Below are 13,002 nucleotides of genomic sequence, written 5' to 3'. Positions count from 1 at the left end.
CTGCTCTGTGCAAAACCAACTGCACAGAGGAGGTAATTTTTTGACTTGTTACTTTTAACGAAACAAAGAGACTTTACAATCACTTTATAGCGGAACTCTAGGCAGATGTAAAATACACGAACGAATGCTGTGTTGTATTCATGAATACTTCATTTAATGTTTTGCATGCAGTATGAACACTCAAATATGAATTGATTTTACTTTTTTTGCAGTCTACTGTGCAGTTTGTACAACAGAGCTTATAGAGGGAGGAGGAGAGAGAAGCCGCACAAGAAAGTCAGGCTGGTGTGTTAGGCTGGCCCTAAATGAGTGTTTTTGTTTTTTTTAAAGTTCAGCCAAGTGGGTTCAGTGTAAAAAAAAAAAAGTGAAAAGCTGCCTCGATCCACACAAAATAGGTGGATATAGCAACCCCTTCCCACCTGCTAGGACTTTGTATTTTGACAGTGGGACCTGGCAGAATACAATGATCAGCGGTTGCAGCTTCTGATTGATAAAAGTTTTCCAACTTGTCCTTTTAACAGAAGTCATCTTAAGGATCGACTTCTGTTGGTGAGGCATGGCCGCCCACTGATCAACTTTCCCCCAGTCCCTGCTGAACCGGCTGTATTTCATTGTCTATGGCTAGCTTTACAGCGCATGAAGCATGCTAATGGGAGAGAGCAGAGTGACTAAGGGTTCTGATTCTTTACTTATTGTCTAGTCACAGAGTTGGGGTGGGGTGGAGGTCAAGTGAAAGGTGAAACTGCAGCAGAGAAAAATCAGGTATTCTGCCTGCAATACAGAACTGTTCTCTGTCACAGAGCTGTGTAACTCAAGACTGGGTAGGTACAATTAATACAACCCTTTTTGTGCCTTGAAACACCACTCCAATCTAAAGATATCTCTTGAAGTCTCTTTTTAAACCGATAATGTTTGGGAGTGTCAATCTCCTAGTCCTCTGCTAGGGTTAAGTGGCTCTTCTCGTCAACCCCTACTTCACTACTTTGACCTGTAGTGAGGTGGAGGTTGGCAGGGGGAACCACTGAGCACAGCGAAAAACTGGAAAATATCCTTTTTCTGCAGAGAATTTGGTTGATATCTCTAGATTAGAGCAGTGTTCTAAAGTGCAGGCAGCAGGAGAGGCATATTTTTTATTCTGTGTAGGGAGCTCTGTCACTTGAAGTTGAATTTTAGTAATTTTTATATCCATCTAATGTCCAAAAAATATCCTGTTCAAAGGGTGGCATTGCTGCAGGGGATTTATTGCACAATGATCAGCATTGTTGTCCTAATAAAAAAAAAAAAAAAAACTGAAAATTTGTGAATCTACTGGCAAGATGTAATAAACAATCTTAAAGAGGGCATAAATGACAGACTGAAAGTGGTTCTAAAGTCTGTTTTTTTTACCTTAGGCTTGGTGTGTGTGTGTGTTCAGGAATTGCACCGGTTCCCACACCCGGAACCACCTGCAGCCTCTTTTACAGACCCACAGTTCATCTGTTCATTCTTAATGGCACACCTACACATGCAGGGACCTTTTTCCTGTGTTTCCCAAAAGTACAGCAGCCCATTAATTTAAAAGGGCTGCAGTGTCTGTGCAAACATGAGACACAGCAAACTTATAGGTAGCGTTAATGCATTTCCTACAGTAAGGTATAAAACAATCCACTGTCTCTCTTCCCTCCTATCGCTAAACACTTACCTGGCACCTCTCACGGATCCAGAACTGTCCTGTCTGCAGCACCGCGCCTCCATTTCCTGGACTCACCGAAGACACAGGCAGCAACGGGAACCATAGGCTCCTGCTGCTGTCACTCAAATTCCTATAGGGAGGGAGCATGGGGTGTGGCTTTTTGGCTGTGTGTGTATGCGCACAGCCTGGTTAAGGAGTGCACCAGCATGAGTGCCCCCAAGCACATGGATTGCTATAGGGGCCCCCACAGGGATAAGGAATGGAGAGCACTGATGAGGACTGCCAAAAAAGAGGTAAGGGACCACTCTGAGCAATACTGTTGCAGAGCAGGTAAGGTATAACCTTTTTTTTTTTTTTTTATAAAAAAAAAAATTAGCCTGTAGAACGACTTGGAATATATAAATAAATATATATATATATATATATATATATATATATATATATATATATTAGTGTTTGTGTGTGTATGTGTGTGTATATATATATATATATATATATATATATATATACACACACACTGCTCAAACAAAATTGAAGGGACACTTTGAAAACACATCAAATCTCAATGTGGAAGATATGCTGGATATTCTTTACTGGTATGGACTGGGTAATGTGTTAGGAATGAAAGGAAGCCACATTGTTTGATGGAAATGAAAATTATCAACCTACAGAGGGTTGAATTCAAAGACACCCTGAAAATCAAAGTGAAAAAAAAAACCGATGCAGCAGGCTAGTCCATTTTTCTGAAATTTAATTGCAGCAACTAAAGATGATAGTCATTTGTATGGCCTTCACTTGCTTTTATGCATGCCTGACAACATCGGGGCATGCTCCTAATGAGACGACGGATGGTGTCCTGGGATATTTCCTCCCAGATCTGGACCCGGGCATCACTGAGCTCCTGCACAGACTGAGGTGCAACCTGGCGGCGTCGGTTGGAACAAAACATAATGGCCCAGAGGTGTTCTATTGGATTTAGGTCAGGCGAGCGTGGGGGCCATTCAATGGTATCAATTCCTTCATCCTCCAGGAACTGGCTGCATACTCTCACCACATGAGGCCGGGCATTGTCATGCACCAGGAGGAACCTAGGACCCACTGCACCAGCGTAGGGTTTTGACAATGGGTCCAAGGATTTTATCCTGATACCTAATGGCAGTCAGGGTGCGATTGTCCAGCCTGTAGAGGTCTGTGCGTCCCTCCATGGACACGCCTCCCAAGACCATCACTGACCCACCACCAAACCAGTCATGCTGAATGATGTTATAGGCAGCGTAATGTTTGCCACGGCTTCTCCAGACCCTTTTACGTCTGTCACATGTGCTTAGGGTGATCCTGCTCTCATCTGTGAAAATCAGAGTGCCAGTGGCGGACCTGCCAACTCTGGTGTTCATTGGCAATTGCCAATCGAGCTCCACAGTGCCAGGCAGTGAGAACAGGGCCCATGAGATGACATTGGGCTCTCAGGCCCCACTCATGAAGTCTGTTTCTTATTGTTTGGTCAGAGATATTTACACCAGTGGCCTGCTGGAGGTAATTTTGTAGGGCTCTGGCAGTGCTAATCCTGTTCCTCCCTGCACAAAGGAGCAGATATCGGTGCTGCTGATGGATTAAGGACCTTTTATGGCCCTGTCCAAATCTCCTAAAGTAACTGCCTGTCTCCTGGAATCTTCTCCATGCTCTTGAGCCTGTGCTGGGAGACACAGGATACCTTCTGGCAATGGAACATATTAATGTGCCATCCTGGAGAAATTGGACTGCCTGTGCAACCTCTTTAGGGTCCAGGTATTGCTTCATGCTACCAGTAGTGACACTGAGCCCAGCCAAAGGCAAAACTAGTGAAAAACAGTCAGATAAGATGAGTAGAGGAAAGAAATTGTCAGTGGCCTTCATCTGTAAAACCATTCCTGTTTTAGAGGTCGTCTCATTGTTGCCCATCTAGTGCACCTGTTAATTCATCAACACCAAAGCAGCTGAAACTGATTAACAACCCCCTCTGCTACTTAACTGACAAGATCAATATCTCAGGAGTTTAATTAACTTGATAAAGTGTTCCTTTAATTGTTTTTGAGCTGTATGTGTGTGTATATATATATATATATATATATATATATATATATATATATATGTATATGTATGTGTGTGTATGTATGTATGTATATATAGAAGGTGGAAATAAAAAGTCTACACACCCCTGTTAAAATGTCAAGTTTCTGTGATATAAAAAGAGACAAATCATTTCAGAACTTTTTCCACCTTTAATATGACCTATAAACTATGCAACTCAATTGAAAAACAATCTGAAATCTTTTTTTTTTGGGGGGGGGGGGGGGAGTAAAAAAAAAAAAACCTAAAATAATGCGGTTTGCGAGGGTGTATACACCCTCCTTATAACTGGGATGTAGCTGTGTTCAGAATTAAGCAATCCCATTCAAACTCATGTTAAATAGGAGTCAGTCCACATACCTGTCATCATTTAAAGTGCCTCTGATTAACCTCAAATAAAGTTCAGCTGTTCTAGTAGGTCTTTCTTGACATTTTCTTAGTCACATCTTACCGTAAAAGCCATGGTCCTCAGAGAACTTCCAAAGCATCAGAGGGATCTCATTGTTAAGGTATCAGTCAGGAGAAGGGTACAAAAGAATTTCCAAGGCATTAGATATACCATGGAGCACAGTGAAGACAGTCATCAAGTGGAGAAAATATGGCACAACGTCCCTCCAAAATGGATGAAAAGACGAGAAGAAAACTGGTCAGGGAGGTTGCCAAGAGGCCTACAGCAACATTAAAGGAAATGCAGGAATATCTGGCGAGTACTGGCTGTGTGGTACATGTGACAGCAATGTCCCGTATTCTTCGTATGTCTGGGCTATGGGGTAGAGTGGCAAGACAAAAGCCTTTTCTTACCAAGAAAAAACATCTATGTCTGGCTAAATTTTGCAAAAACACATCGAAAGTCTCCCAAAAGCATGTGGGAAAATTGGGTTCTGGCCATAATTCCAAAAGATATGTTTGGCGCAAATACTCCACTGCACATCACCAAAAGATCACCATACCCACTGTGAAGCATGGTGGTAGCATCTTGTGTTGGAGCTTTTTTCTTCAGCTGGAACAGGGCCTTAGTCAAGGTAGAGGTAATTATGAACAGTTCCAAATACCAGTCAATATTGGCACAAAATCTTCAGGCTTCTGCTAGAAAGCTGAACATGAAGAGGAACTTCATCTTTCAGCATGACAACAATCCAAAGCATACATCCAAATCAACAAAGGAATGGCTTCAGCAGAAGAAGAATAAAGTTTTGGAATGGCCCAGCCAGAGCCTAGTTGTGAATCTGAATGAAAATCTGTGGGGTGATCGTAAGAGGGCTGTGCACAGGAGATGCCCTCGCAATCTGACAGATTTGGAGTGTTTTTGCAAAGAAAAGTGGGCAAATATTTCCAAGTCAAGATGTGCCATGCTGATGGACTCATACCCAAAACGACTGAGTGCTGTAATAAAATCAAAACGTGCTTTAACAAAGTATTAGTTTAAGGGTGTGCACACTTATGCAAGCATATTATTTTAGTTTTTCATTTTTACTTCCCTCTATCTAAACGTTTTCAGTTTGTTTTTCAACTGAGTTGTACAGTTTATAGGTCACATTCAAGGTGAAAAATGTTCTGAAATGATTTATCTTTCTCATATTTTTTTTACCTCACAGAAACCTGACATTTTCACACGGGTGTGAAGACTTTATAGCCACTGTATAAATAATTTTACTTTTTGTCCAGTTCTAATTTAGTTCACAATATACTCAATTTACTACAGTTTTTTTTCTGGACAAACCAAAATACATAGAAAATAAACTTGTCTGTTTACACGTTTGCTTTTATACACATTTTTGCAGGTAGAAGAACAAACTTTTCAGATTGAACAGCTGAAAACTGAGGTTGAATCAAGAAAGGAAGAGCTGACAAGATTGCAGGAGTCTCTGGGAAATAGTCAGCAGGTACATTACATATGTCACACACAAGTGATTGCTAGTTCTGGTCTGTAAAGTCGTCTTGGCTACTGTTAGTGTTTGTATTGGCTATGTGTTTAAAGGAGCTCTAGCAAGCAAATCTCATTCAATATATTGCTGTGTAGCGTTGCACAGCTGTGTATACACACACACACACTACAGTTTACAGTAATTGAGGCATGTATATGTAGTAAAGCACTGCCCAAACTGTTGGCGCTATATAAATCCTGTATAATACTAATGTACAGCTAGTCATTATGTAGCATATCCCTTTCTGTGTATGTATTTAGGCTATAGGCTGTAGAAAACTTTGCAATGCTCTCCGTAACTCATTTTAGTCTCTACTTCCAAATTTCCAAAATGTCATTGGAAACCTAATTGCTGGTGGTGCAGTCACTAACTGTTGAGGCATGTGCCTTTGTGGAGCAAACTGGCATGCAGTGACGGGGGCTTGTTCTGTCGGTGTAAACAATACAACATAAAAAACACATACGTGTGAATAAGAGAGACCTGCATTAAAAATAAACCTTCCTAATTGTACAGGACATAGGCTTAGTCCTAGATGACTGGGTTATATGCTACTACCTTCAGGTAATTGTACACTGGCAAACAGAACTGTTACGACTCCATATAATCCTTTCCACGCAACAGCAAACCTCAGTTTTTTTTGCTAGCAATGGGTGCCTAATTGAGGGGGATTGAGTTTTTTTAATGTTTTTTTTTTCTTCCTGAATTTCTACTCCACACCCTGCTCTTAAGAGTTAGACACTGGGCCAGCCTGTAAAGTCATTTCTGGTACTGGGTCCTGTGTCAGGAGCTCCTCCTTGGCACATTGTGCAGCACGAGGAGCTAGCCGCAGGGTTCTATACAGGTTTAGGGTGAGTGAAATGGGGGAGCCGCATTCCCTTCTAAATATTTTGGCCATGTTGTTCAGCTGGTTGGTAAGTTGTGGTTTGCGCCCTTTAAATCTCCCAATATGTAACCCTTGGCCAATCCATTACCTTCTCTTTATGGGCTTTGGGATTTGGCTATGCGTTTTTCCCCTCTTGTTGGAGCTGGTGTGTTTTTTTGTCCTTTTACAAGACAAAAAAAAAAAAGCGAGAGGAAAAAAAGTGTTAATCTAAGAGCCTGTGCTGCCATTCTCTGTCACTCTACTATGACAGTGTCTCCCATTCGTTCTGTTTAGGCAGGGAGGGAAAGATCATCTCCCTGTGGGAGACCTCTAACCTTGTAGGCTGTACAGTGCCTTGAAAAAGTATTCATACCCCTTGAAATTTTCCAAATTTTGTCATGTTACAACCAAAAATGTAAATGTGTTTAATTGGCATTTTATGTGATAGACCAACAGAAAGTAGCACTTAATTCTGAAGTGGAAGGAAAACGATAAATGTGTTTGAATTTTTTTTTTTTTTACAAATCACGAACTGAAAAGCGTGGCGTGCATTTGTATTCAGCCCCCTTTACTCTGATACCCCTAACTAAAATCTAGTGGAAACACTTGCCTTCAGAAGTCACCTAATTAGTAAATAGAGTCCACCTGTGTGTAATTTAATCTCAGTATATATACAGCTGTTCTGTGAAGTCCTTAGAGGTTTGTTAGAGAACCCTAGTGAACAAACTGCATCATGAAGGCCAAGGAACACACCAGACAGGTCAGGGATAAAGTTGTGGAGAAGTTAAAAGCAGGATTAGGTTATAAACAAAATATCTCAAGTTTTGAACATCTCACGGAGCACTGTTCAATCCATCATCTGAAAATGGGAAAGAGTATGGCATAACTGAAAACCTACCAAGATATGGCCGTATACCTAAACTGACAGGCCAGGCAAGGAGAGCATTAATCGGAGAAGCAGCCAAGAGGCCCATGGTAACTCTTGAGGAGCTGCAGTGATCCACAGCTCAGGTGGGAGAATCTGTCCACAGTACAACCAATCGTTGCACACTCCACAAATCTGGCCTTTATGAAAGCGTGGCAAGAAAAAAGCCATTGTTGAAAGAAAGCATAACAAGTCCAGTTTGTGAGAAGTCATATGTGGGGGACACAGCAGACATGTGGAAGAAGGTGCTGTGGTCAGATGAGACCAAAATTGAACTTTTTGGTCCAAAAGCAAAACGCTATGTGTGGCTGAAAACTTAACACTGCACATCACCCTGAACACACCATCCCCACCGTGAAACATGGTGGTGGCAGCATCATGTTGTGGGGATGCTTTTCCTCAGCAGGGATAGGGAAGCTGGGTAGAGTTGATGGGAAGAGGGATTGAGCCAAGAACAGGGCAATCTTTGAAGAAAACCTGTTAGTCTGCAAAAGACTTGAGATTGGGGCGTAGGTTCACCTTCCAGCAGGACAACGACCCTAAAAATACAATGGAGTAGATCAAAGCATATTCATGTGTTTAGAATGGCCCAGTCAAAGTCCAGACCTAAATCCAATTTAGGTCTGTGGCAAGACTTGAAAATTGCTGTTCACAGACGCTCTCCATCCAATCTGACAGGGCTTGAGCTATTTTGCAAAGAAGATTGGGCAAAGAATTTACCCTCTAGATGTGCAAAGCTGGTAGAGACATACCCAAAAGACTTGCAGCTGTAATTGCAGCAAAAGGTGGTTCTACAAAGTATTGATTCAGGAGGGCTGAATACAAATGCATGCCACACTTTTCAGATATTTATTTGTAAAACATTTTGAAAACCATTTATCATTTTCCTTCCACTTCTCAATTATATGCCACTTTGTGTTGGTCGATCACATAAAAGTTTTTGCTTGTAACATGACAAAATGTGGAAAATTTTTCAAGGGGTATGAATACTTATTCAAGGCACTGTATATGGCACACTTCGGTGTCGCCTCCTTGTTCTATCCCAGACTGTGATTTGGCTCCAGTCTTATTAAAATATAGGGAGGAGGAGTAGATTTTATGACGATGAAGGTTTTCTGATTCAGAGGATTCTGCATGAGAGGATGCCTCTTTAGCCATTTCTTTCTCCTAAATTAAGGGGAACAATATCTGTCTTGGTGGACAAGGTGAACTCCTGTTTAAAACTGGAGCTTCTGTAATTTGTCTGACTTTGTTACAAGTATGGTTTCAAAAAAGACTCTCAAGCTGCCTAAGACCTTTTCTTATGCTCTCTGTAGTTTAGGAAGCCTTATATGGTGACTGGCCGCATCCCAAGAGTTTTTGTACCTCCAAAGTGATGTTCTCAGCAATACCCCTGTTGGGGAAAAAAAAAATGAACAGTTACTTTTGCAAATTCTGCAATTGCCACCAGCCTTAACTGGTTTCTGACAGTTTCGGTTGAGAATGTTCTGGTCTTAAAGGATGCATTAGCCAAAAAACTTGAAGGAAACCAAAAACCCCAGTGCTCATGACCACTTTGTACCATAAATATGGACAGTCATAGTGATGGAAATATATGCTCAAAGCCCCCGACTAGATGTCAATAACAGTAATTTTATTAAAACCAAAGTTACAGCATCAGTAATGATAGTTAACGCAAATATAGCAAACTGTCATCCTGTGACCATTGTACTGTGGCTCTGATAGAGGAAAGGATCCCACATGCAGGCTATGATAGCAGATGGTGATGGATGGAGTTCCAATAGGAGGCTCCAGGGCCGGGATTGCTTAAACCATCTCTACGCATTGGAATTAACATTGTAGAACCGTGAGGAAGCCATTAGAGAATGGAAATGGACAGCAAGCTTATTTGGTTGCCACGGTAATGCGTTTCATCACTCCTCATGGAACTCTACATCTCCATCTGCTACCTTAGCCTGCATGTGGAGCCTTTGCTCATACAGGTTTCAGTGTTAAGATGCTACAAGCAGCTGTGTAGGTTAGGGTCTTTTACCCTTGTTTGTTTTCGGGGGGTATGTTGGCATTTGTTTGATCTGTTGCCCTCCCCTCTTTTTTTAAGAATTGGTTTTGAATGTTGCAGTCGTCAATGACTAAGCCTGCATCTTGCACTGTACAATCAAGAAAAAAGGACTTTTGACCTATCTGTAAAATCTTTTTCTTGAAATAAAATACAGGACAGAGGCCCTCCCCTCTGTCTTGTTAATCCTTTATTCCTTTCTAAAAAAACTGAGGCTTGCTGTTAAGTGAGAGGAGATATGTGGGGGTCCTAACAGTTCTGTTTGCCAGTGTCTAATCATCTGAAGGTTGCAGCATATAACCCAGCTAAGCCTGGGTCCTGTACTGTATTCCAAGAAAGGGATTTTACAAGTAAGTACAAATAATTTTCTGAGTATTCCTAGCTGAATTTGTCACAATTTTCAAATGCCTCTTTATATACCCTAGTTTTTATCTCTTTGCAAGAGGCACTTGACTATGCTTTGATTGTTAATTCAAAATATATTTTGCTTGCGTAACAGCAGTGTTAGGCTCCAGCTACCTATGTTTTTGTTGTGTATGGTTTGGCATGTATCAGATTGGAACTTGGATTGTCAATGGATATTTATTTAAATATGCAATGTATCCGCCCAAAACTATTTGTCGACAAATTGGTTTTATATTTATATCCAAAAATGTACATTTGCATCTTTTGTGAAGCAATTTAACAAAATCTCCTCAAACGTATTTGCTTGACATCCTTTTAGTTAGTAGTGTGCACACGGTTTTGTTTTCTGCCTAATACTGGACTTTTTTGTTTTATTAAAGCTTCAAATTTATGTTTTTTTTTGGAGTTGGGGTTATAATTGCATACTTACATTAATCCAGCTTAAACACATAACTAGTCTGTATGGGACTTTCTAGGCATTCTACATGTTCACGTAAATAACTGTATAAAACATGATTTTCTTTTTTTTTTTTAATTCAGAACATATCATAAAAATACATTAAAAACCATGTACTAAGCAGCACAAAATTTCCATGATTCTGTATTGAAGGTTTGCAAAGCCACCCCCCTCAGGGGAGCATAGTACTGCCTCCCTCCCTCAGCATAGTCATAAATGTTTAAGGAGGGGTCTCCTTCAGTATATAGATCTATAGACACTATGCCCAAATAATGGTAAACAAACTCAAAAGGACCAAAGTTTACACTGCCAGCACTCCTAAGTTCAACAAATTATGGGACCCTTGGTTACAGATTCCAACTCTAGCTCCTTTGGCCCTTGTGTCCCTGCAGATTATACAGCGTTAACTGTCTTGCTCGTTAAAATTTAATTGGACAAGGTATGCGATGCTGTAATGGCGGATATTGGTGGCAGCAACACTCAGTGGGTTGGAATTTTTTTTTTTTTTAAATAAGTTTGTTCTTGGGTATGGGCTTGGCAGGAGTACGGATCCTAAGTTTAGCACCCTTTGCGATGTATCCTAAGCATATATCTGATGTACCTCAACACCTTAATGTTTATTAAGATTAAGGATACTCTATTTTTGCACTTGACTGTTGACTGTTTCATGGCCTGTTGGTTAACTTTGTTCCTTTTGTGCAGATGCTGATTCTCATTTAGCAATTTTTGTGAAAATGTATGACCACTATTGTACACTATGATGAAGTATAAATTCTTTCTCCTTCGTTCATTGACGGACACAGCTCTTGGTATGCATACCCATTGGGTTATCCTGCCCCCTACAGGAGTAGGACACTTGGCAGAGAAAAATTCTGGCTACACCCATGGGCAGTCCCAGGGGGTATACTCCCCTATATCTCTGCTATAGCCAATCAATTCTTTTCTGCCTAGTCAGGAGTAAGGCCCTAGTTCCTTGCTGGGATCTTTGGTCCTGGCAAAATTTTTTAGATAGAAAATGTTTTCCTCCTGGATTTTTCTTGTGAGATCTACAATCAACTGCTGGACTTGGCGATGGGTTGGCTAATCTAGATCCAGTAGTCATCCCAGTCTGGCCAGCGAGCACACACAGACCTCAGCTCTGTGCTAGTTTGGCTGTGACATAGCCCCACTGGAAGGGGGCTGGCCTGCTAGTTAAACGCCTAGCGAGGTCTCATTACGACTGGGTCTCCTCCTGGCCCAACAGCCCCCCATTTCGATGGAGAGGGGTTCTGTCTGGAGCGGTTCCCGCCTGGTTCCTGGTATGGAGAGTAGCTGTCCTCCCTCTCCCCCTGGAGGGTTTTGGGGTGGACGTGGGCCCCTCCTTGGGGCAATCAGACCCCCGGGTTCCCCTCCTTCCCGCAGGCACCCCCCCTTGCTGGGTCCCTCATCCTACCCCCCCCCCCCTACGCTGGGCTGTTTGGGTGATCTGGCCACCTTCCTGGGGTGGGGGCAGGGTGCTGACTGGCGATGGGGGTAGGGGGTGCACCGCCGGCGACTGGACAATCGACTGTGTTGGGGGTGGCTCTGTCCCTGAGGCCTGGTCTCCCAATCCTGGCTTCCTGTACGCTTCGTGGTGCCGCCATTTTGTTGTAGCCTGTGTGTTCTATACATAGCAGCCATGTTTGTGTAGTCCGGCCATTTTGGTGTGGTTTTCCATTGAATATAGTGCCATGTCAGTGGAGCCCTGTGGGCGGTGATTTCGGCAGTGGAAGCCCCTCCTCATCCCCTAATGCTGACTCCTGAATCATTTTACTTCCTGATCGCTGCTTGTGAAGTGCAGATTTTTCTGGTGGCTCCAGGTGCTTGTCTCTGCAGGTGGTGAGTCTGGTGGAGTCCTCTCCCTCTCTGCTGAGGATCGCTTGGTGTTTTGTGCCTGGGAACAGGGTGGTGCTGCCAGCGTGTTGGGGGTTGTCCCTTAGCAGTGTGTTACACTTTTTTTGTGGGATCCCCCTTGTGACCCATGGAGTCTTTAGAGCATGTTTCCCCACCTGATCCCCTCTATGAGGCTGTGGGGCCCTCTGGGTCCCAACCAACCATCCATCCATGCACTGACGGCGGTGCTGGAGTCTGTTGTGTCCCGGGTGGAGGTGGCTTGCGGGTGACGGGCTAGCAAAAAGCGCCCCCCGCCTTCCCCTGCTTCATCTGTCTCATCATATCCTGAATCTGATTCGGCCGCCGCGGAACCTGCTGGGTCTGCAACCACGCTCCTGGAATCCTCTGATGGTGAGAATGATTCCTCCATGTCTGCGACCGTGCACGAAAAGGCGCTGGTGGATGCACTGATTTGTATCTGTGCATGAGACTCTGAAAATGGAGGACGCAGCTGAAGCTGCGACGGAGGCGCAGGTGCCCTTTGGCACTCGCAAGCCATCCAGAGCGGCAAAGTTGTTGCCTTTCCTAACCAATTTTGACAGAATTGTTGCTAAAGAGTGGGGACGACCAAAGCGTCCCTGTGGGGCCCCTAAGCGCTTTACTAGGTGTTACCTCTATGAGGAGTCCCTGCTTAAATAGTGGACCCTCCGGTTTCCAGATTAAACAAGGCAACCATGATTCCA

The 13,002-nt window shown here is 42.8% G+C and overlaps 1 protein-coding gene across 1 annotated transcript in view; it reads left to right on the top strand.

Moving 5' to 3' along the window:
• The window catches only part of HIP1R (huntingtin interacting protein 1 related), a 271,144-nt gene that overhangs the window by 158,856 nt on the left and 99,286 nt on the right, over positions 1–13,002 (top strand). Inside the window, exon 17 of the mRNA XM_082258417.1 lies at positions 5,560–5,661. Within this exon, the coding sequence (XP_082114543.1) occupies positions 5,560–5,661 (102 nt within the window). The remainder of the gene's footprint in view (positions 1–5,559; positions 5,662–13,002) is intronic.

Source organism: Pelophylax lessonae, assembly GCF_965119305.1.
Source record: "Pelophylax lessonae genome assembly, chromosome: 1".
Lineage (NCBI taxonomy): Eukaryota > Metazoa > Chordata > Amphibia > Anura > Ranidae > Pelophylax > Pelophylax lessonae.
This window is presented reverse-complemented; position numbering and strand designations above follow the sequence as displayed.